The sequence below is a fragment of the Equus caballus genome, chromosome 24 (genome assembly GCF_041296265.1).
Source record: "Equus caballus isolate H_3958 breed thoroughbred chromosome 24, TB-T2T, whole genome shotgun sequence".
NCBI lineage: Eukaryota > Metazoa > Chordata > Mammalia > Perissodactyla > Equidae > Equus > Equus caballus.
Genome location: NC_091707.1, coordinates 47734660 through 47760154, shown reverse-complemented (window position 1 = coordinate 47760154; position 25495 = coordinate 47734660). Strand labels below are relative to the sequence as shown.

The window sequence follows — 25495 nt, the reverse complement described above, 5'->3', positions numbered from 1 at the left end:
TGCTGCCCTATAACTACTCAAGTCTGTCAGACTGCACTTTCTGCTTGAGTTGTAAGCACTGTGTATCAGTCAGACTCCGGAGTATGCTTAGGTGAAAAGCCACGTAAACCTAAATTTTACCCAATACAGTTCCCATCTTTTAGAATTTGACTCCTCCAATTCCTTCCTGCTTTTGGTCAATCTTTAGTGTCTCGAACAGTTGCTTTTAAAGTTTTTCCCAGAGTTTATCATTTTTACCTATGGCAAGGTGAGTTTGTACAGGCTAGCGTACCGTTACTGGAAGCTCTGCATCTCAGATTTATTTAAAGAATAGATTTTCTCTAGTGGGCGTATGTTTGACTTCTAGAGTCTCAAGCAAAGAATTTTCCCCATATAAAATTGTGAAATAAATTCCTCTAGCTGTGCAAGGAGCTGGCACCTCTCACTTGTGCAGTCGTTTTCAACGTGTGCTCCTTTGTTACTCACGCCTGCAATTCCAGTCTTCAGTGGCATTCAGGTTAGAGGGAGGTTAAATTCATTGAGCTTACGGTAGCTATTTGCAAAGTGTGATGAAAATTAGAAAGTTTACTAGAGAACTTTTCTGTTACGGCAGTAGCTCCTCAGATCTTTAAAAGTGGCTTATTTGTATTTTTCCAATAGACATATAGATATGTATCTTTATATAGCATTTTAAATAAAATTTTATATATCCAAATTTCTTGCATTTTAGGTTTTTTTGTGAAGGTGGCAATGTTTAGCTCAGGAGAGTTGATTTATAAGAAGAAGACACGCTTGCTGAAGGCCTCCAATGGAAGAGTAAAGTGGGGAGAGACTATGATCTTTCCGCTTATACAGAATGAAAAAGAAATTATTTTTCTCATTAAGCTTTATAGTCGAAGCTCCGTGAGAAGAAGACACTTTGTGGGGCAGGTTAGTAGGGAGTTTTTATTTGAATTCTTTCCTTTTACTTTTCTATGCATTTAATAAAGTTGGTTAACAAAGAGAATACAGGATAAAATTTAAGTTGGGTATAGTAAAATTCTTCAGTGTCATAAAATTCAATGTTGCCACCAAAATTAACTCTTGGCACACTTTTTGCTTCAATATAAATAGGTGGAATTTCTGAGCAATCAGGCTCTTAAGTCTTTTTCTGAGCTTTTCAGCTTTAAAGACTGTAAGATCGTTTTGTCAGTTCTGCTGACTTGTTCCTTGTCAAGGAGGGAACAGCAAGTATTTAAATCAAATTTCTTAAGGTTTTAGATATTCAACTTACTTTATTCTGTTTCAGGTTCAGTTTAATGTTTTAACTCTTTATGCTACTAACTGAATTATATTAGATTTGAATTCCTAGAAAACATCAATTTTAACAGCGGTTGTGGTATTATTTAGAAGGTCAGTGTTGGTTCTAGATTACCTTATTTAAAAATTCTTAGAAATTTGTATTAGACAACATGACACTTGCTCACTTGCCAATCCTGCAGGAACTTCTTTGCTTTTGTAGTTTCTTTCCTTACTCTCAGTGGATTAGTGGTATGTGTCCGTTATCTTTTATCTTAATTGCAATTGTTTGAGTCACGTTTAAATTCCAGAATCTCTATTATTGGTTTAAAAGCTTTTGCTTACCAGCAAGATGTTATTACCAGTCTGCATAAAATCGTCAAATTGTATGTGAATTTTCAAAGATTAATGTTAACTCTCTGACTCACTTCTTCATAGATTTTACCTAAAATAGTTGTAAAAAGTATTGTAGCTTTGTTGTTCTTCATTTATTCTTATATGGGAAAGAGTTTGAACTCAAGAATTGATGTAACTAACATACTCTTCAAAGCCATGAGGCCTGTGAAGTGAATTCAGTTAGTTTTCCTATATTGTCAAGCCTCAGCTATCACGTTGGAGTAGAGCAGATTTACTTGACAAATGATTGTCAGGGGAACAGCTTTGGTGGTTCCACTTTTTTGGTTGAGATTCTAGTTAAAAAGAATAATTCTGGAAAGGTTCCTGCTGATTGTCTGTTCCCTCCAGCTCGTTTGTTGCCTTAGCAGCCACCATGATGGGGCAGCCAAATGTGGACTCAAGGCCTCCCACTACTTTATCAATCGAAGCACTCTGATGTCATCTGTTTTTTCTATTAAGGTTCTTTGTAAGGTTTTATTTGACAGAAAAGTTCTTCAGACCAAAAAATGAAGGGAAAAAAGTTTGAAAACCACTAACCTGCTCCAATTTCTTTGTTTAAAAGAATTAGAAACTGAGTCTCAGAGAAGTTAATCCCAAAGTAACAGCATTTGTTAGTGCTATAGCTGAGGTGAAAATTCAGGCTTTTTGATTCCTTGCCCACCTTGCCTCCATGATATGTCACCATTGTGACGTCTTGCATTTGCATAATGCTTTACGGTTTTCCCAAGTTCATTCACATCTGTTATCTAAAGTTACATAAGTGATAGGTACTATGAATTATTTACTATGGATCAAGGATGACTATTAGATTTCAATTAAAATTATAGTTTTATTTAATGTAAAAGTACTTTAAAATGCACATTCCTTACCAATTTAAATTAAATCATGATTTGTGGGACCAGTTCTGCGGCCGAGTGGTTAAGCTCGCATGCTCTGCTTTGGCAGCCCAGGCTATCACCAGTTCGAATACTGGTCACGGACACGGCACCATTCATCAAGCCTTGCTGAGGTGGCATCCCACGTAGCACAACCAGAGGCACCCACAACTAGAATATACAACTGTGTGCTGGGGGGCTTTGGGGAGAAGAAGGAAGAAAAAAATAGAAGATTGGCAACAGATATTAGCTCAGGTGCCAATCTTTTTTTTAAAACAAAAATCATGGTTAGTCTCAGTTAATCTTTACAAAAATGTTTTTGAGTGACCAGGATCAATTTTAAGTTGAGCTCCTAGATTTATTGACTAAGAAAGGAAACTGTTTTTGGGGAAAATGATTTTGTAATATCACACATTGAATTTTTAGATTGAATTGAATCATATAACATAGTCTTTAGGGAAACTAAATAGGTTAAATGTTTTAACATTTAAGTTTCAAATAGAGAAATCAAACTTTTGGAAAAATGGAAAGATGTTTAATTGAAAATATGTAAACCAAACTTCCAGTTGTCTTTCCTCAATGAGAATAATTAACTGTTTGAACTCAATTACCGTTATTGTGTTAAGTTAAGTTATTGTATTGTTCCTTTACAGATTTGGATAAGTGAAGACAGTAATAACGTCGAAGCAGTGAACCAGTGGAAAGAGACAGTTACAAACCCAGAAAAGGTGGTTATCAAGTGGCACAAATTAAATCCGTCTTGAAGACTTCACACATTCATTTGGTGAAGAACTTGATGTTCTTTTAGAAGACTTATGGTTTCAGTTTCCTACCAATGAGAAGAGACAAATTAATGCATTTGTCGATTCATTTATGGAGGCCATAATTATAGTATATAATGGATCTGATAGAAAATTAAACTTGATAAAAAATGGGGTGAATTATATCAGATATCCCAAGTAGAGGAATTATTTTAAAACTGCTGAAATAGACAGTAAATGAAAGGATAGTATTCCTAGGGCAACTAAGTAAATTATGACATCAATGAGAATATCAGCCGCCGATAGTTATTGCTATATTATGTTTATGGGTTTCTTTGAAGCTTTACCTAGATATTCAAAATCTAGTGTATCAAGTCTCTTCTAGTACTTTTAGACATTTAGAAGACTTTCCCACCAACTGTTTCAGTGCTAGTCACCACTGATGAGATCTCGACTCCACCGTTTACCTTTTGTTACGTATTTTCTCTCAGAAAGCAAAAATGAATTGAACCACTTCAACTCGTCAGTACTTGAGGAAAGTTTGCGCCCTGTGTTTACCATTTCTTACATGTAAGGCATCACATTGCCACTTTGTAAGCTCTTTATCTCCAAGGAACTTCAGATATAGAGAACTATTTTGGCAAGAATAAATGAAAACACTGAAAGGTTTAATTGGAAACCCTGCATACACACATTTTGCATGTTTTCCTCCCGCAAGTAGTTTACTCTTTATTTTAATTGGAATTGAAAGAAGATCCTCATCCATATGGCCCATTATCATCTGTATGGCCCATCCTAATTAGCAGAATGAAATGAGCTTAAGTAGCAAATTCAATATTTTTTGATCATCACTTCCTTGTTTTTAGTTTTTTAAATATACATTGTTCTGTAATCCACAGCGTTGGAGTATTTTCCCATGTGTTTTAAATGATCATACATGATAGAGCAGAAAGTATTTTCTATCACAGTTTCTCTTAGGTACTCATAGAACTCGGTATGTGCAGGTAGCTTCAGTTTAGTTGGCCATACAAGCTATGGCCGAAAGAGCAGCTGTTTGGAAAAATGAGTAATGCCGTTCCTGATCTTGGAAAATTTGACTTAATTTTTGCTAATGAGTAGACCAAGTGCTCTGTGTTCATGTCTTCCATTTTTCTTCCTCTCTTACCTGACCCACACGTGCCAAGAGATAGATGGTGATGTTTTAGGCCAGAAATATCCTTTATGATAGCTTAAGCACACCCTCTTCATTCCAGTCCTTAAGTTTTGTGTATCTCATTAAGATTTTCCCAAATAAACACTGAATTCCCCTTTTCCTGGGTACCACCTCCTCAAGCTGCAAAATATACATACTTTGCATGCCCCTTGCTTCTACTGCCTAGAGTGTATGGTATTCTGGTGGTGTTGACAGGTATCTGACACTGTGCATTGTAAAATAATTTTTTTTAGATTTGTGAAAAATGGCGTATTGGTCATTACTCACATGGACTTTTAAGAGAAATCACCTTGTGTGGTAGTATTTTGAATCTTTGAGACAAATGGCAACTATTAAGAAAATTATTTTTAAATAGACTTTATTTTTTAGAGAAGTTTTAGATTCACAGCAAAATTGAGAGGAAGGTACAGAGTTCCCATATACCCCTGACCCCCGCAAGCACAGCCTACCCCACTGTCAGCATCTCGCATTAGAGTGGTGCATTTGTTAAAATGAATGAACCTACATTGACCCATCATCACCCAAAGTCCATAGTTTACATTAGGGTTCCCTCTTGATGTTTTACATTCTCTGAGCTTTGACAAATGCATAACGATGTGCGTCCACTACCAAAGTTCCATACAGAGTTGTTTCACTGCCTAAAAACCCTCTGCAAATGCAACTACTTCAATAGCCACCACAGAAGTAAATGTTTTGGCTTTTAGATAATAAATAACAGACTTCATTATTTTAAAAGATCTAGAATTTCATTTGAGCAGTTTTTTGTGTTCTATTAATGCTTTCAATACCTAAATTTATTATATGTAATGTATTTAACTCAATTTTTAGTTTATTTAACTTTTAATATTTTTTCAATATGTATATAATGTATAATTTGAGGGAAAGCTATGACTTCTTGGTTTCTTATATGTCTTAGAATCCTAGGTAAATAAAGCAATTTAAAGAAAACCTTTTCATTTAAAAGACCTTTCAGTTAGATAAGTATTGACACAACTAAGATCTCAGATATTTTAATTAGTGTTTACTTGAGCCTTTTTTGGGTGAAGGGTACTGAGTACAGATGATATTCTTGTTGTTTCTTTGAAGCTTTATGTAAAAATATAAAAAGAAACACACTCTTCTGTTAATAGCTACTCATGAGAAAAAATTAGACGCTGATAATAAAAAATGAGATACTATGCAAAAATCCTTTCTCTTTGTATTTGCATAGGCTTCTCTTGACCTTTACCCACTTATAAGAAGGAGAAAAGAACCAAAATGATGCTGGATGACCAGAGAAAGCCATGGAAGGGTTCACATTGATAGCTGGTAGTTTGCACAGTGCTAACCCTAACAGTGTATTTATTTATTTATAAGCTTTCCGATTAATACAATTAAATGGCTGCAGCCCACGTTAAAACATAACATCACTATTTGGCTTTCCTTTGGTTTTGCATGATTTTTTTAGAACTCCTAGAGAAATTACCACTGAAGTGTACCAGTTCAGCTCTTATCAGACTGTTAAGAAGGAACCAGTGGGATGTTGAACATATATTATGTAATTGTGGTCTGAAAATAACCTAAATTTTTGAATTTAGGACTGATGTTTGAATACAGTTATGTGAATTTCTCTGATACTAACGTACTGAAACTGTATTTCCCAGCAAAAATTTCCATCATTTCTTTAGTCAAATTGGTTATTTACATTTATTTAGTCAAATTGCTTATTTATGAATGATTTCAGGAATTTTGAGTCAATTTCAACTTTTTATTGCATGGCAGCAATGGATATTTCAAAGATATACATTTCCTTTGGTGTTTCGTAGGGTATATTGGAGGAAAGACCAGATAAAATATGTATCTAAAATAGTTATGAGAACACTGTATTAATCAGGGTTTTCCAGAGAAACGGGACCAATAGAAAATATATATATATTTTTTACTATGAGGAATTGGCTCGTGTGTTTATGGAAGCTGAGAAATCCCATAATCTGCCATGCAAGCCAGAGACCCAGGGAAGCTGGAAGGATAATTCAGTCTGAATTCAAAGGCCTGAGAACCAGAGGAACCAATGGTATAAACCCCAGTCTGTGGGCAGGAGAAGATATTTTTCCATTCAAGCAATTAGGCAGGAAAAGAGGGGCAAATTCCTTCTCTCCCTTTTGTCTATCCAGGCCTTCAGCAGATTAAAAGATGCCCACCCACACTGGAGAGAGCCGTTTACTGAGTCCACTGATGCACATGCTAGTCTCGTCCGGAGAAACCCTCACAGACGCACCCAGAAATGGTGTTTAATCTGGGCACCCCTGGCCAGTAAAGTTGACACATGAAATTAACTATGATAGACACTTGCTGGTATTCTCTTGAGGCTTCAGCTATGCTTGTCCAACAATAAATTTCAAATGCTTGAAGTGTTACCTGAAACATTGAATTGAGGAAAGAATGATGAAAGGTGGGTGCAAATGAAGTGCGATGTGCATTTTGAAATACAGATTTAAGACTAAAGAAGATATTAAAAGAGTCAGTGTAGCCCTCCAAAATTGGGTTGTATTTTATGGATGATGAATTGTCTGAAGATGAATGCTACCTACATTTTCAGTAGTTTCCTAGTGGAAAATGTTTTTTAAATAAGTAATTACTGATTTTTAAATTTTTTCAAGTATGAAAAATCTGATCCCTAAAATAGCTATATTTTATTAGTTGTTAAAACTGATAACCAAATTAAATCATACGACTATAACTGTGTTAACTATATGACTATATTAAATCATAGGACTCTGATAACAGAGGAGATGTCTAGAAAGAAAGTTCTGTACATCTTCTCAGATGGCTAAAATGTCTCTGATTCTATGCTGTGCTAAGTCACTGAACGAGATGTGTGTTTTAGATATGTGTTTAGATGATGTTTATTCAGTCTTGATTTTCATATTCTCATGCTGTGGAATTCGTTTTCTGGGTCACAATTTTGTAGTTTCTGAAGCAGCAGGATGATAAAAAATATCTACCCTTCATGATAGGACTAAATTTATTTTAACAGAGATAAGTTTGGTGGACTGTGGCTCTTAATTGTCTTTTAGTTCAATTTCTGGGTCCTTAATCTTTCTTGATTATACAATGTATGGAAACTTATCTTGAAACAACTAAATTTTTAATTGAGCTATTTTATATATTTAATAATTAAATGCAAAAAAATCTATATAGTTCTCCATGCAAAGAACACTTCTAGGTACTTTCAGGGGTACAAAGATGAATAAGCCATCACTCTTTACCCTGGGGTTTTATATTTTAGTAGAGAAATAATATAAAGCAGAAATGTAGTAAAAAGCAGGATTTGAGGTATGGACAAAGTGCTTTAGAGGCCCAAATAAAGAATTAAGTGCAGCTGAAGGAATTGGGAAAGGTTTGGTATGGCCCTGATCTGAAGCACACAAATCAGGCAGATTGGTAGCACTATGAATTCCTGATCACTGAGTCTGCCTAACTAGCAATCTTACTTCATTTCTTTTGTCAGCTGACTCGCTGTGAAAAAGTTTATTCTCCCTTCCACTCTCTTCTAACCTTCAATCCACCTGCTCCTTTCTTTACTCTTCGTAGATCTTATTTTGTGCTTTACAAGGAAAGCAATGTCAGGCATTCCTTCAACTTCCCACCGTCATATCCACAAGCTGATTTTTGCCTATATCCATCTTCGGTTGTGTTAGAAAGTCAGCCCTTGCTTGTGAATTCTGGTCCAAGCCTCTCTGCTTTTTCAGGGATCTCATTGTATTTATTGTGCCTGTTCTCTCCTGTTTCTTGAACCTCTTCTTCTCTGCTTTATTCTTCTTAGCATCATCCAAACCTCCCTGGTGCATGCATGACTGTCTCAAAATAGGTTGGTGATGCGTTCAATGGAAAGAACTCAACACACCATAATGTGGGGGTTAGGTTTCTGCACTGATGAAGGGACCTCTGGAAACATAATGCAGAGTCACGGCAGCGCACTGCCTGTGGAGATATGTCTTCCCAGGTCCCCAGAGTTCGCCCTGGGGCAGGCTGCTGTGAACGAGTCTCCATGTGGCCAGTGAAGATTCCCAGAAGCTCTTTTTGCACTCTGACAGGAGTTTTTATTCTTTCCTCATTTTCCTTCTCCCACCTGACCATTCATTCCAAGCATAGCCTTCATTTCTGCTTACTTGGCAGATGTTAGTAACTAGTAGAAAATATTCCCAATAAATTCCTGAGTACTTACCAAGAATTTAAACGCTATAATACCCCAATGAACAAGAGGGTTAGTTTCTCAGCATACGGTCTCTTAGGTCACCTACGCTCCAGACCTCTCTGGTCTGTTTATTTCTTCTAAAAAATTCCTAGACCTCCCACTCTGTTCTAGATTCTGCCTTATCCAGTCTCCTCTTTATAGATAATTTCTGACCGTTCTTAGCCTATTCTCTTCAGCCCCCTCCCCACCACTCCACTGAGCCTCATGCCAAAGTCTTCACAAGTGCTTTGCAGCTGTTTTTTTTTATTACTCATCAACTTTATTAACAATAGACCTCTCCCTGCTTCTTGAAACTGTTGCTTCCCTTAGCTTTCCTGTCATTATGCTCAGCTTGTTGTCTTATTACCTTTCTAGTGTTTCCTTTTCTTTCTTATCTGTTGGCTCATCTTCATGCCCTTGACCTTTAAAAATGGGGAGTTCTTCAGGACTTAGTCCTAGACTGTCTTCTGTTTTCATTCTGCATTGTCCCTTTGGGCATTCTCGTCTCTCCCCATGGCTTAAAATGCTATTTACTGACTAAAGGCTGCTAAATTTCTGTCTTGACTCAAATCTTGCTTATGAGCCACACTATCGTATAGCTAAGGTGAACATCTTTTCTTGAATGTATCCCGACCCAAACTTATAATTTTCCATTCCTACCACAAATCTAGCCTGCACTGTTCCCCATCTAAGTAAAAGGAACTATCCGCCTGGTTGGTCATCCCAGAACCCTAGGAGTCACCTTGGAACACCACTCTCTCTCATCTCCCATACTCAGTGTCACCCTATTCAGAAATGTACATCCTAAGTAGATGTTGAATCCACCCCCTTCCCTGTCTCCACTTTAGCTTCCTTAGTCAAAGACAACGTCATCTCGCACCTGTAGTGCTGTACTTTCTCCATAATAGGTCTTCCTGCCTCCCTCCTCTTCCTCTCTAGTCCATTCTCCACCCAGCAGCCAGAGTGATACTTTTAAAATGCAGATCTGATCGTCACTCCTTATTTCCCATTGTTCTTGGTGTGAAGTCCAAAATCCTTAACATGGTCTACAAAGCCCTGCATGGTCTGAGCTCTGTCTTCCATTCCAGCCTCTTGAACTACTCCCTCTGATCTGTTTTCACTTCTTGGAAGACAGTACATGCCCAGCTCCCTCAGGATCTCTACACACGTTGCTTCATCTATGTGGAATAACTTTCCTCTTCACTCTTCCCTTGGCTAAACCCTAAGCTTTTTTGGGTGCTAGCTTCAATGTCTATTCCTCAGAAAAGTATTTTTTTTTACATCTTAGGCAATGTTGGATCCTATTTTCATATACTTTATAATTTCCCATTATAGGTTTTATCATAATTGTGATCAAATAATTACGTAAATTTTCCTTAATGTCTCTCCTGCACTGCAGTTTCCATGAAAGCAGGGTCATGTTTATTGCTTCATTCCTGAAGTGAACTCAGTACCTAGCACGTAAGAGGGACATAGTAAATATTTGTTTATTCATTAATTTAACTGATAGGCAGTGTTTTGACTGTTAGGGATATAGTAGTGAATAAACAGAAAAAACTGAATGAATACATTGAGTCATGTTTTATTGCTCAGTAAAGAGGTAATTAAAGGCCAGTATCTTTTAATTGGGAGAGATAATGCTGGATTGTACATTTACTGTTAAAGTTCATTGACGCATTTCTTTATTATAGAAAGGAGAAATATGATAGCCTTATATCTCTTTAACTCACACTATGAGTTATGGCCTAGAAAAAAATTTTCTGAACCTCTGAGCAATGTTTATAATACATAGTTAACGCTAAATTTCATATATCGCTGAGATATGCATCAGATTTTACCTTATTGTTGCTGTTAGCAGCTTACTGTGTGTCATTACCAAGCACAGAAGTTGTACTGGCTTATTTAAAACATTTGGTTTTTGCAGGGAACCAGTTAAGTTTGATTCCTATATAAAATAGGCCAGATACTTAGATTATGTCCAACTTTGAAAATTTCCCGTAAGATGTAGATAACCTGTTTAAGTTGTTTACCAGCTTGAACAAGATTCCTAAGACTTCTGTAGGAAAGAAGACTAGTAGAAGATTGGTTAGGTGACAATTCTCATCCTGGAACGATAGAATGAGAATTTTGGAGACCTTTTCTGATAGAATTTAAGAAGGATTCAGAGAAGAGGCTGGAAGAGAAGCAAGCCTAACCCCATGTTCATCCCCATCTCGGTACTAAGGCCATGTCCTCACAGATAGTGAGGCTGGAGAAAAGCAAGGTGGGGAGGATTGCTGAGTAGTGCTTTCTTACTTGTGATGTAAAAGGAACCCTAGGAAGAAGAACAGAAAGAAGAGAGGCCTGTAAGAGGAAGGAAAGCTTATGGAGAGCAGTTAACGATGGAAGAGCAGGAACTCCCGGCGAGGTGCCTGTATGCTTCCTAATACAATATACTCTTTCTTTTTACGTAGGACACCTTGTCCTAACTCATGCTTCCTTCAGAGGAGTGCATACGGAACTCTTCACCTGTTCCCCCCTCTCCTTCTTTCCCTCCACCCTTCCTCCCTCTCTCCCCTCTCCCTGCTGTCGCCAAAACTCATGCTCAAATTTTGTTTCCTTTGTAGAAAATATGAACACTTGTTGGGTCTGTGTAATAAGATCATTGACTCTTGTGTCTGGAAAAGACCTGCAGAGTCCTCTAGCGTAGATGCCCATCTACCTAGAACACAGGGCGGTTCATACAACCAACATTTATTCGGTAGCTGCTTTGTGCCCCTCACTTTAGGGGCTGGAAATACTCCTAACAAACAAAAACTTTGCCCTCATAGAGCTTACATTAGAGTGAATACATCAGTACACATGGAATATTTCCACGTAAAGTTGACGGATATCTTACAATGAATGAGCAAATAGAAGATTGGAAAATCTGTTCCGGGTCTTTCCTTCTGTATGACTTTCATAGGCTAGATGTCATCATCTAGTTTCTGTCTATCTTAGTTTACTCCAAATGCTCATGCTCATAGTATATTTATGAGTTATCTAGGGTTTTTTTTTTTTTTTCAGAAAAAGCTACATTTAAAGATTGTTTTCCTTGAGCTACTCTAAGCTAAAAGAGGACATACCTATATATCAAGTGACCATTTAAAAAGAACCACCGTAGAATTCTGAACCTAGGGCAGTATTGTGATTATTGTAAGAACAACCCTCTTGCAAATCCGTTTTCGTCTGGGTTACTGATGTGTTTGGGTTTTCTTGGCTTTAAAAGATAGTAGAGATGAGGTTGACTTTCTAAATGTGATGTTGTTTTTATTGACTTTAGACAAAAAAGACAGTGGACATCTTTGTATTGTAGATTATTTTTAGAGTATCTGGGAAGGCCAAAGAGAAAATATGTTCATTTTTCTGCATTTGCTTTTTCCGTGTGTGTGTGTGTGTGTGTGTGTCTGTGTTCATCTCTGTACTCCCCAATGTAGTCACACATGTTAATCCTTTTCTACCCTTTAAGACCAGAAGATAAAGTAAGGAAAGGCAAAAAGGATCATAAATATTTTCTTAAAATGTTAAAACTAGATCGTTTGTTAACTAAGTACAGTTTCTTCTCTGGGACACTGAAAAAGTACTTGAGTCTTTTCTAAAAACGTTTCTTTTGTTCTTAAAGATATTTTGATTTATTTGAAGCATTCGGGCAAAGCAAAAGGAAGGATGGGCTTTAGAGGGAAATGGTGACATCGGGGTCAAGAAGGTCACATGAAGTGGTAGGATTTGGCTTATGGTGTGTGTGTGTTTGCACATGTGACACACATGTCCTTTATCTGGTAGAATTAGAAAAATGACATCTGTTTTCTTGAAAGTGAGGGGAGTAAATGATTCCAACAGGATTAGAAGTGTGATGGAAACATTATGACGGATTTGATCACAATCAGGTTTGTTTTTTTCCCCAGCCCAGAAAACACTAAGCTTGAGAAATAACAAAGGGGAAAAGTTTCCCCTTTCCTAGTCCAGAAGAAAGAAAGTTGCAGAAACAACAGAACAGGAAAATGTTTGGAATGATGCCTTTGTTTTTTTGGCTTAGAGTAGATGGTTCTAATGGGCAGGAGTTACTCATTGCGTCTAGAATTCTCTCTCTGCTGTGTACATAATAAATAAATGTTCTACGATTCCTCGCCCTGGTTCCTTCTTGAAAGCTGAGAGAGTTAAATTTTTTTTCCTAATGATTTTACCTGAGTGTATGAAACAAGATAATAGTTTTTGACGTTTTTCCTTCCCCGGCATGCCTGAGGGAAAGGACGCATTTCAATCACTAAGAGTAAGTCACAGTGGCAGTAATTTGCACCCAGGTTGTGAATCTTGAAAAAAGCCCCGTGGGTGATTTTGTTATACCCCTATAGAATTATTAAAGTAGGTAGACCATAGTGAAATTCATACACATACTTTGGCTTTGTAGTTTGGGGGAGTTTTTTTCAATTATTTTTTATTGTAGTAAATAGACATAGCATAAAATTTACCATCGCAACCATTTTTAAGTGTACGGTTCCGTGGTATTAAATATATTCATAATGCTCCGCAGCCACCACCACCATCCGTCTCCATAGGTCTTTTCATGTTGTAAAACTGAAACCATATCCCCATTAAACACTAACTCCCCATCCTCCCTCCCCACAGCCCCCGGCAACCACCATTCTGCTTTCTGTCTCTAGGATTTTGACTACGCTAGGTCTCTCGTGTAAGTGGAATCATACAATATTTGTCTTTTTGTGACTGGCTTTTTTCACTTAGCGTAATGTCCTCAAGATATGCCATGTTGTAGCATATATCAGAATTTTCTCCCTTTTTAAGATTGAATAATGTTCCATTGCATGTATATACCACATTTTGCTTATCCATTCATCTGGCAGTGGACACTTGGGTTGCTTCCATGTTTTAGCTACTGTGAATAATGCTGCTACAAGCAGGGGTGTACATATATTTCTTGAGGCTCTGCTTTCAATTCCTGTGGGTATATACTCAGAAGTGGAGTTACTGGATCATATGGTAATTCTATTTTTAATTTTTGAGGAACTATCATACTATTTCCCATAGCCGCTAGACCGTTTTGCGTTCTGACCAACAAGGTGGGAACAAGGGTTCCAGTTTTTCCACATCCTCACTAAGACTTGCTATTTTCTGTTTTTATGATAGTAGCCATCCAAATGGTGTGAGGAGGTATCCCATTGTAGTTTTGATTTGCATTTCCCTAATGATTAGTGATGTTTAGCATCTTTTCTTGTGCTTATTGGCCATTTGTGTATCTTCTTTGGAGAAACGTCTGTTCATGTCCTTTGCCCATTTTTGAATTGGAGTGTTTTTTTAAATTGAGCTTTAGGAGTTCTCTGTATGTTCTGGATATTTCTCCCTATCAGATGTATGATTTGCAAATATATTCTGTGGGGTGCCTTTTTATTCTGTTGATACTATGTTTTGATGCACAAAATTTTTAAATTTCCACTAAGTCCCATCTGTCTATTTTTACTTCTGTCCCTTGTGCCTTTGGTATCACAGCCAAGAAACATTGCCAAATCCTAGGCTATGTAAGTTTTATCTTCAAACAGTCCACACATTAAAATATAATTTATCATTTTGAATTTCTTGAGCACTTTTTCCTTGTTAATATTATTGTATAGATATTTTTTATGGCCCAGGAGTGAGGAAAATAAACCGGGTACATATATTTTGTTTTTAAAATCAGGATGTTGGAAGTTGCTAATCTTTTGTTCTTTGGGCCACATTTGGAAAACATCAGTTTAATCACCCAAATTATTCCTTTCGAAACTAAAAATAATTCTTTTTAGGGCCTTGTGTGATTGCTGTCACTTGCCACAAGACAGTAGATGAAGTTGGTTGCTGTTTGAGGTGGGAGGTGGGAATAACTTCGGGGGACCGAGGCGGCTCAGGACGGCGTCACCTGAATGAAGTCTCTGAGTGCGGCATCTGGGCCCGGTTTTGCAAGGCTTGACTTCTCATTCTGTCAGAACACTAATAAATGAGTGGAATTGGCTTGGCTACAAAAGCTTTCCAAAGTCTGGTGGACAAAGTACAACAGTGGTTTACTAATTTCTAAAGAGAGGGTAGTCCCTTCTAACGACAGAACTATTGCTGTCTGCCTTCACGATCAACCTCTGTTTTGTGTCAAGGCACCTAGTGATTTGAATTTTAGAGGCCAGATGCATGTTTGGAGAGCATGACGTCAAAGCAGAGGGAAGTGGATTGTAGACAGAGGTATGTTTATCCAGGGTCTGGTGCAGCTGGTTTGACGGCAGGCTGCTGAGGGTCCTCACCGCCTGTTGCCCACGGTTAGTGTCTCTCTCCTGCAGAGTACAGGACTCACACGGTGAATTCTGCCTCCTTGATTGTCCCTTTTTCTGTCTGTCATTCTAATCGTCCCCACCCACTTACAGTCTTTGGCCAGGCAAGTTATTATCTAATTGATGAGGCTTCACCTTGCTAAGTTACAATCACATTTTCTGATTTCTCCCCGACACGGCCAGGTCATCTGAAGTGCACTTTTAGGAATTCCCCCACCGTTTGTTAATACATAAATGTATGTTTGGTGATATGTAAATGAAGTGTCCGGGTTTGTAGTTTTTGTTCTAACATTTGAAGTATTTGACACAATTGATTACTCCCTCCTTTTAAAGACACTGTATTTGTGAGAAACTTGTTTTTTTTTAAATTCATTTATCACTGCATTAGCTGGGGTAGCTTTAAACGCTGTATGAGATATGAAGGAAAACGTGGCACTGTCATTCAAAGCGGGGAGAAACTAGAGAGGGTTTGTGTTGTGCTCGGTTGAGAGACTTCAGAGCGCAGGAAGGGAGGAGAAATTCCTCCGTGCAGAATTCCTCTCCAGCTTTTCGAAGAACAGCTCAGGTCGTCCTCACCCTCTTGTGAGTCTGATCCCAAGAACATGTCAGTTTGGGATTTGGGTGACTGGAGCTCAGAGTTTCCAAACAGTGATTTGTTTTCCAGAGATCTGGGGAAACTGTTGTTAGAAAACACCTGTCCCTGGCTCTGTGTACTCCCCACACTTTCCAGCAAGATTGCCATTCTTACTGCAGGATCGTTTGAAAGTGTTAGAAGTGTACTTTTGATTCTGTCTGACATCTTAGTTTACTTATCTGAAAATGACAATGTTCTATCATTTTTCTGCCTTGGGAAGAAAATGAGGAGAAACAGCTTTTTCATTCCAAGTAGGATGGACAGCTGTTTTGAAAGAAATGTAGTCATATATTGGTATTATGTTTTAAAGATTTGCTGAGATTCCCTGTGCTGTCACGACAGTTTCTGTGAGTTTCAGAAGTAGAGTTTCTTCGTTAGGAGAACATTTGTTCGTAACGTTACCTAAATTGTAAAGAAAGAGATTCCTTCGCTCCGTGCTCTGTTTATCCCTTTTGGCAGGTCGTGGTGCTGAAAGTTACCTGAAAGCAATTTGGCGTCCACCTTATGAACCAGCGTGGCAGGGTGACCATCACAGCTTAGCACATGACAGCCGTGTTTGCTCGAGAAGTTACAAGTCCTTAGAGCTAAAGCTACTGAGGAATTTCCTTAATCTGAGACTAACCTTTCTGCTCACTGTCTCTAAGATGTGCTCACGATTACAGACACCATCAGTAATGTTTCTCGTGGAGGGGAGGAGGGTTGCTATAGTGTACTGGTGAAAAACAGCTAGACGCTTATGCGTATGGGAAAGACTGTATCTGTTAAGGTTCCAAATAATTTTCTCATGGAGTTGAGTAATAAGGAAGAAAGAAACATACAAAGAAAGTTCTAGTTTCTAGACATGGAGAAAAAATAAGAGTAAAACATCACTTATTGTCACCAAGCCAATTGCTCATAGTGTCATCATGTCCATTTGAAGAGATTAATGTCCATACACAAAAATTATAAGCACAAGAGAAAGAGTTTACCTTATGTAAGTAAATGACTTAAAATTAATCCAGGTAAATAGAGGTTTCAAATCAACTAATGTATACTGGATATCTATTATGTGGGACCCAGAGAAGACTGCATTTCTGCATTTTTTTCCTATTTTCTATGTAAATCTATGTGCCAGTCATTTAAAATTTGTAATTTCTCATTGATTCAGCGTGTATTTGTATGCTGCCTCACATGCACGTCTATGAGAACATGGTGCTATGTCTATGAGAGGAAGTGCTTGATTGATTTTGTGTAACAGAATGACCATTAATGGTTGGATATCTTCCAAATTGAATCTGACTCAAGTTAAATAGCAATGGTTAATATTAACTAAGAGAGATTAATTACATGCCAGAAGTCTCTTGAAATAGTCTATCCTGAGAAAAAGAGAAGTAATTTGATGATCTGTAAGTCCATATTCTTTGGGGATACTTACTTCTCCTCTTCTCGGGATACAGAATAAGAGACAGACTCTGATAAAATCTTAATACCAGGTATCATTAGCTTAGGTCTTGGGGTTTATATGTGGGTGCCTGCTAGACATTCTTGCCCCTTCAGGCTGTGCTCATGTTGTTTCCCATTGCTTAAAACACTTTAATCAGTGCCTTCCTCTTTCTTCCCCACTTCACCTACCTAATTTCTACATATTGTGAGAGTCTCAGCTTAGAAGCACTTTCTCCAGGAAACTTTCTGTATTAGGGTTCTCTAGAGAAACAGAACCAAGAGGATATAATTTATAATAAAATGTTTATTTATATAATTAATGATTGTATATTTAATAATTAAAATTAATTATTGTAACCTATAATTAAAGTAACATTATATGTAAACTATAAGGAATTGGCTCACATGATTAGGGAGGCTGGGAAATCGAAAATCTGCAGTGTGGGCTTGCGGGCTTGACATTCAGGAGAGCAGATGATGCAGTTCCAGTCCAAAGGCCAGCAGACAAAGACCCAAGAGAGCTGATGCTGCAGATGAAGTCCGAAGGCAGTCTACTGGAGAATTCCCTCCCGCTCAGGGAGGCTGGTCTTTTCATTCGATTCAGGCCTTCAACTGATCGGATGAGGCCCACCCACATTAGGGAGGGCAGTCTGCTTTACAAAAGCCCACCAATTTAAATGTTAATCTCATCCCAAAAGACCTTCCCGGTTGACACATAAGATTCACCATCACAGCTTCTCTCTTCTCAGCCTAACCCAAGTTTGGGTTTAGGGCCCTGGATGCCTGAATTAATATTGTCAGTGCTATGCCACTTTTGCTTTTGATGAAACATTAGAAATACCTTATTTTATAAAATTAAGAAGTTGCAGCATCTCTGGTTTGCAATTATACTGAATGTTCTAGATGTGATCTTAGCAGCTCATGGCACTTGAAATGAGATTATTCTCTTTTGTGGTCTGACTGCTATACTTCTGTTAATGTGACTCAGGATTTCACCCATTTTAGCCACCCGCCCCCCCCGCTTTTTTATTTGGTGAGGAAGATTGGTCCTGAGCTAACATCCATGCCAATCTTCCTCTATTTTGTATGTGGGACACCACCTCAGCATGGCTCAGTGTGTGGTGTATAGGTTCACGCCCAGAATCTGAACCCGCGAAACCCAGGCCGCCGAACCAGAGTGTGTGAATTTGCCACCAGGCCAGGCCCCAGTTTAGTCCATTTCATCACTCTTTGAATTTACAATTAAATCACTAAATTTTTTGCCTATGTGAGCTACTGTTAGGCCAATTTCCTTCTCCGCTTCCTGTCCTATTTTTCAGTAATTGATGGCATTTAACATGAAGTATAGATTTTCACATTATAATTCCTATTTTAAAAGATTAGTAGTTATTTAACCTATCTGATTGATCTTAGAACCACAGAACCTTGGAGGCAAAATGAACATCTTATAACAAAAAACTGGGGTCCAAAGTAAATGTTGCTTTGATTTTATCAACTAATTTGTGACAGAGCTGAATCAAAGATTTGTGTTTCCTGGTGTCTAGTCTAGTGATCTGTGACTCAACAGACATCAAGTACCTGTTATATCTCCAGGTAATGTGTTAAATGCTATATTTTGGTTAAAATAATGTTAGAACGTCTGATAACTTTATAATATGTCACTGCCCATTTCAGTGGTAGAAGAGGAAATATTTAGATATTATCCAGCCAATAGGTCTATGTCTTTGTATAATGCAAAACTTAATAATCATTTTGTTTTATCTTTGCCTTAGTTATTGATAATATTCTTAAAGCAGCCAAGGTAGGGATGTTGCTCTCCTGGCTGCTTTTCAGAGCTCTTCCCCTAGGTGTGTGTTTTACATACCATTGATTTAACCATTATTTAACCAACTAGAGATCCACCTGGTTGAATTGCATTCATTCCCTTCCCTGTCTCTTTGTGAGTAATGAAATGAGGTGGTTTTCATATCACTGGACAGGAAACCTGTCTTACTATGAGACTGTGCTTTTCCTTGACTTTTTGTTGTTTCTACATCCAATAAAGATTAACATGTCAAACTGAAGAAATAAAGAAAATCTAGCTTTTAGGTTTATTATTGTTTCTTAAGTACCACAAATGGCAGTAAATCACCTTCAATGGATCAGTGCCCCCATTTGTCCACCCCTCCTTCGAGAATAAGTGCATTTTACTTAAACATATTGGAAAATTTGGAGTTGAATGTCAATAAATTTCAATTTCATTCCCTTTGGTGATAGAGTCCTCATGAGATGGCAGGCATGATAATATGGATAAAAAATAATGATTGCTGTTTAGTTTTTTGAATTTTGCATTTAGTGGCTGTAAGCAGTGTGAATAACAACTTAAAATGTTTGCTTTGCTGCTGACTAAAACACAGGGCAGTCATATTATTGGGAGCAGATACTCGGCTTTGAGACCTTGGGTCTGAAAAGTCAGATCTCCACATTCTTGTTAAGTGTGTATTGGATTGGTCATTGACAGTAGGTGATCAAAGGGCTTGTGGTGTTAGTTGTGGTGGGTGGTATCTAGGCCCTTCTCCTAGAGAGGGGGTCTCCAGAGATGCCGGAGAGAGGAGAATATGCCTCTCCTGGTTCCTGATTAGCAAGACTTGGGTGAAGAGCAGGGTGCAGGCCATTCATTTCAGGAGCCAAGAAAACCGTGGGCTCCATCTCTATTGTCACCCTACCTTTCAATTGACAGCAGCTAGTCTTTCAAGATTTTAAGCACCTTACAAGATTTTCTGATGCACCATTCAATAAATCATTATCAAAGATGAGAGAGAATTCATTATGTGAGACTCACTTTAAAAATTGTAATTTTGGGGAGTGGCCCCATGGCCAAGTGGTTAGGTTTGCATGCTCCGCTTCAGCAGCCGGGGGTTTCGCCGGTTCGGATCCTGGGTGCAGACATGGCACCACTCATCAAGCCATGCTGAGGTGGCGTCCCACATGCCACAACTAGAAGGACCCACAACTAAAATATACAACTACATACTGGGGAGATTTGGGGAGAAAAGCAGGAAAAAAAAAAGGTTGGCAACAGTTGTTAGCTCAGGTGCCAATCTTTAAAAAAATTTTTTTTTTAATTGTAAGTTTGTTCTTAAATCATTTTCAAAGAAATCAATAATCCAGGAATGAATGTTTTCATTTTAGCCTCCCATTGTGGTTACTGGAAGAGGGCATCTATCTGATAATGAAACTGAGAAACCCTTTCATTCCCCGAGTTTCCTGTTGGGAGTGTGGAGTTTCTGAGCAATATGTAGCATTGGCTGGATACGCAATATGTCGCGTTTTACTGCCAGCTCTTTGTTTAAAAAGGGCGTGAGAGTTTTGGGCCAACAGCAACGTGAAGTCAAGGTTAAGTATGGCGTCATCTTACCACCTGTCACATGAATAAACCCGGATTCATAAGCAAATATGTTGTACATTTAAATTTTTATCAACTCAGATAAGCCAGCTATAAAATAATTAGCTTTCTCTAATTATTATTTGCATGTGATTTGGGGAAACTTTTTCTTTTTTGCTCCAGGAAAATCTTTAGAGGAGAAAACTTGGCCCCCACAGTTGTATCCACAGGTTAATGGACATGTGAGGGAGGTTTCCTCCGTGATTGCAGGGGAGAGGGGTGTGTACTCACAGAGTGTTTAAATGCCGATATGTGGTGAGAGTTCGTTCTTCAGAATAATGTCCAGCTCCTTACGATTCAGGCTCCTGCTCTCCAGCTACTTGGATAGGTGCTTAGTTCTGCCACACAACGTTTCAAGATCTGTTTAGAATAAGTCCTTCCAAATCTTATACAGAAAAGCATCTGTAGTCTATGCTGTTTTTAGGGATGTATTTAGAGGCCGTGCTATAATCTCCTTCAATAATACATTGCCTCATTTAATAATTCTAGCCATCAGGAATTGGCCCTCTTGGTATTTTGGGCTGGATAATTCTTGGTTGGGGCGGGGAGGTTGGGAGTGGGGGGACTCACTTGATCATTGTGGGATGTTTAGCAGCATCTCTGACCTCTACTCACTAGGTGTCAGTGCCACCCTGCCCCCAGTTATGACAGCCAAAAATGTCTCCCAATATTGCCAGATGTCCCTTAAGGCACAAAATTGCCCCTGGTTGAGAACCACTGCTCTAAGGCCAAATAGAATCTTAGAGAAAAGTTTTTTAGCAATTATCCAGTTTTTATTTTTTCATTTTTCATATGGCTATGATTTACTTAAGATCTCATGACTCCTTAGTCACAGAGCTAACTTGGGTTTCCTAAGTTTTCAGTTGGTTTCTCTTCCTACCATACCATGCTTTCCTCATTTGGGTTTAAGATACTCTGACCCTCTACTGATGGGCTTGTCCAACTACATGGGTTCTGTTAGGGCAGAGCCAATCCTTTAGTAACCTACTCCATACTGAGTACATAAAACCTGTAGTTTTCCTTAAGTATCCACTGCACATCTTGTTTTGGGTTGTTTTTCTGAGACGCAACCCTGAGATGAAGATTTGTGTAAAAGTGGCTTATTAGGAAGTGTCCTCAGGAAAAGTTGGTAGGACAGTGGGGAAGTGGACTGGGACGAGAAGGAAACCAAACAAGGATAGAATATCAGGCAAACTTGCAAGGAGGTAACTTGAGCTCAGTCCCACAGGAGAGCTCTGGCGACCGTGTAGATCATATCTCAGAACTATGCAAATCAGTTACGAGATAAGTGGAGTATTTGCACTTCCCTCCCCATCAGTCATTGTTTAAGATGGAGTTTCTTGCCTGGACACCGTTGACCTTTAGGGGAAAGTTCTTTGTTCTTCGTTGCAGGGAGCTGTCTTGTGCATTGTAGGGTGTTCAGCAGCAGCCCTGGCATCTGCCTGCCAAATGCCAGGAGCATCCCAACCCTGTCCCCAACCCACTTGTGACAACCAAAAATGCCTTAGACATTTTAACCCTTGGAGGTCAAAATGGCTCCCAGTTGAGAGCCCCTGGTTTAGGGGTTGCCCCTGGGGAAGTGTGAATTCCCAGGAACTTCAGGCTCTCCGGAGGAGTGGTCTTTGGCTGATCACTTTGAGCCTGGGAGCAGCCCTCAGACAGAGACATGGGCGTTGGCTGTGGGGAGTGAAAGCACGCCAGGAGCCATTGTGCAGGAAAGTTAATGCATCCCAGTGGATGTGAGTCCAGCATGACATCATCTGGTACGGGTATGTGAACTTACTCAATTTCTCTTCCTCAGCTATGTGAGCAGTAAGAAGGGAGCTGGTATGAAGGTCTGGTTTTCCTGTAAGGGCTTGTATGGATCGCCTCAACCAAGTGTGACCTACATCCTAGTCAGCCTCATCGGGGCAGGACTCAAATCACCCTGCCGTTGCCACCACACACCCTAACTACTTCTCCCCTAGGGCTCATTTTAATCTCTGTCGAATTGGTCTGGTCAGAAATCTGGTTTGAGAAAGAGCTTAATAACTTGGAAACGTTCCCCCAAGACCAGAGTTTCTGATTTTTGTTTGCTGCATCACAGAAAATTATGTGTTTGGCTGCATTTTTCTAATCTTGGACCTATTGTCTTTCTGCCTTCCCTCCTATCCATCCATTCATTTATTCAACATGTGTTTACTGAGTGCCTAATATTTGCCCAGAACTTTGCTAGGTGCTTGGAATACAAGAGGAGACAAAAGAGATATGGTCCCTGCCTTCATGGAGCTTTCAGTCTAGTAAGGGAGAAAGACAAGAAAGAAGTTGTAGCTCAAGGAGCAGGGTTGTCTGAAAATGCCCATGAATTCTCACTCTGAGCTTCCGGGACAAGGAGAACTGGAGGTTCCTCTTCTCCCAGTAGGAGGGGCTGTGCCCACTTCTTATGGGACTGGTGGCTTTGTCTTCTCAGTATAGGTGATTACAGCTTCGCAGGGAAGCTGGCATTCTTAGACAACTCCAGTAAACAACCGGCTTGGCTGCCAAAGTCAGACTGCCTGGCACCAAGTACTGTCTGTACAATCCTCTAATGTCAAGGCCCTCTAAACAGGGAGATGACCAGGGGGCTCAATGTCTCTACCCAGAAGCAAAGCCAGTAGTATGATGGTTCCTGTAAGAAGATGGGATACCCATATCTTTTCTTATTTTATTAGTCTAGGCCTTTTGCTTTTAAATTTTCTCTTTCCCCAATAAAGCCTATCTTTACCCCATGCTGTGTGATGTGGGATTTGTCTTCAAACCGACATAATAAGTGCTATAAAGAAAAAAGCAGATTTAAGGAAGACGCTGTGTACTTGGATTATTAGAGTCATCGATAAGACCTATCTGAGAAGGTGATGTTTAATTGAGATCTAAACAGTGAGGAGGTAAATCATGTGAAGACCTGGGGGTAGAGCCTTCCGGGCGGAGGCAGAATATGGGAAATCCCTGAGGAGGAGAAGAGCTCCATGTGTTTGAGGAATTGCAAAAAGGCTAATCTGGGTGGCTGGAGCATAGTGATTGAGGGAGGGGAGAATGGACATGGCGAGAAGCGAAGTTGAAGAAGTACAAAATACAGTAGGGCCAGATCATAAGAAAAGGCCTCATGGGCCGTGGTTAGGAATTCTTATTTTATCCAAAGTACTGTGGGAAGCTACTGATTTAGATTTTTAAAAGATAGCTATGTTCCTACATGAAGAATGGTTTATAGTGGGAGCTGTGAAATCTGGAAACTGATGTAGTGGTCTATTTGAGAGGTGGTGATAGCTTTGGGTAGGGTCGTGACATTGTAAGTGGAAAGGCGTGGAGAGAATTGAGATAGATTTTGGAGGCACAATTCACTGGAAAAGTCAGCCAACAGGATGGAGGGGTGAGAGAGACAGTCAAGGATGACTCTCAAGTTTTTGACTTATGCTACTAGGTAAGTGATGAGATAGGGGAAATCTGGGAAGAAGGTTTGTTGGGTGGCAGGGGAAACAGGATAAAGACTTCCATTTTGATCATGTTAGATTTGAAATGTGAGTCATCTAAATAGAGACTCAAGAGGGCAGCTGGATATGGATATATACTAGTTAGAAATTCAGAGATAAGGTCTGAGCTGGAAATGTAAATTTCGGAGTCATTGGCATACATGTGATATTTAAAGCCAAAAGCCTGGATAGGCTTGCCAAGGGACTGGGTTTAGACAGAGAGGAGTTCCAGGGACTGGGCCCTGAGGTTCTCCAATATGAACAGGATGGAGACATAAGGAGGAACCAGGAAAAGATACTCAGATGATGGGCTATCTCTAGTGCTTTTGGTTAATGTAACAAAAGTTAAAACTGGGGGTTGGGAAGAGAAAGGAATACTGTGAATCCTTCTTTGTATTCAGGCTAGGAACCACAAGGAAAGTTAAAAGAAACACAAAGGTCATGAACACATACTTGGGCAATAAAATTGTATGGCAGTACTCAGTTATATAGATCATCCAAATGATACAGAAAGTGATTTTATTTGTTTTTCAGGATTTTCATGGAAATGAAAACACAAAATTTCAGAATTTTAGGAAGCCTCCCCTATGCCAACAAGACCAGTTGGTGTTTCTCCTGTGTGGTCTCATTGTGTATATCCTCATGATATCCACATCGATATATAGAATCACATGATGGGAAGAACCATCAGGAGTTCACACACTGTTCCTTCTGCCTTCCACACCCACCCCCTTCACTTCCACCCCATAAGTATACAACTCTTCACGTGAAGGCCTCCTTCTCATCTTTTGGTTTAAGTGTCATCTCAAGTGGCATTCCCTCAGTAGTACATACCCCTTATAACCTTATTCTCTATCATAGCATAATACTACACATGGTCTCCTATTAATTTATTCAATCGTTTACTAATTTTTGTCTTTGTCTCTCATTAGATTATAATTCCACAAATGCAAGGACATGTCAGTATTTTATTCCAGTCTGTACATGTTTAATAAACACTTTTGAATGCATGAGTAAATAAGTGATTATGAAAAACTTTTTAAATTCACATAAGCAGTGACATGAGTTCTTTTTTCTTTCCCTACAAATGTTAATATCTTACCAAATGTAATCTTATTATTACTTTTCGATGTCTAGGTATGTGACAATGCTTGCTCCCACCTCCAACTTTCCTCAGTTTCTGTTGATTTCTTAGGTTTATACTCCATCTGCCTACTCTTCGGCCTACCACCATGTATGCTTTTTACTACCTATAATTCTGTGCTCCCTCCTTACCTTGTGTGTGTGAGGAAGATTGGTCCTGAGCTAACATCTGTTGAAAATATTCCTCTTTTTGCTTGAAGAAGATTGTCACTGAGCTAACATCCCTGCCAATCTTCCTCTGTTTTGTATGTGGGACGCCACCACAGCATGGCTTGATGAGCAGTGTGCAGGTCCATGCCCGGGATCTGAAATAGCAACCCCAGGCTGCCAAAGCAGAGCACGTAAA

The 25495-nt window shown here is 38.9% G+C and overlaps 2 protein-coding genes across 8 annotated transcripts in view; both read left to right on the top strand.

The window, feature by feature from the left end:
- The window catches only part of TC2N (tandem C2 domains, nuclear), a 42615-nt gene extending 35804 nt beyond the window's left edge, over positions 1-6811 (top strand). For 2 of the 4 annotated variants that reach the window (XM_023628293.2, XM_070249426.1), the window contains exons 11-13: positions 710-909; positions 3182-3256; positions 6656-6811. In XM_023628293.2, coding sequence (XP_023484061.2) covers positions 710-909; positions 3182-3256; positions 6656-6811 — 431 coding nt within the window. Of the gene's footprint in view, positions 1-709; positions 910-3181; positions 5252-5712; positions 6430-6655 lie in introns of those variants that run through there. The other 2 variants (XM_023628294.2, XM_023628295.2) reach the window with 2 other exon arrangements.
- CATSPERB (cation channel sperm associated auxiliary subunit beta) overlaps positions 6800-25495 on the top strand; it is a 138969-nt gene continuing 120273 nt past the window's right edge. For 2 of the 4 annotated variants that reach the window (XM_070249405.1, XM_070249397.1), the window contains exon 1: positions 14796-14955. The gene's annotated coding sequence lies outside the window, so the exon portion shown is untranslated. Of the gene's footprint in view, positions 6934-14795; positions 14956-25495 lie in introns of those variants that run through there. The other 2 variants (XM_070249419.1, XM_070249398.1) reach the window with 2 other exon arrangements.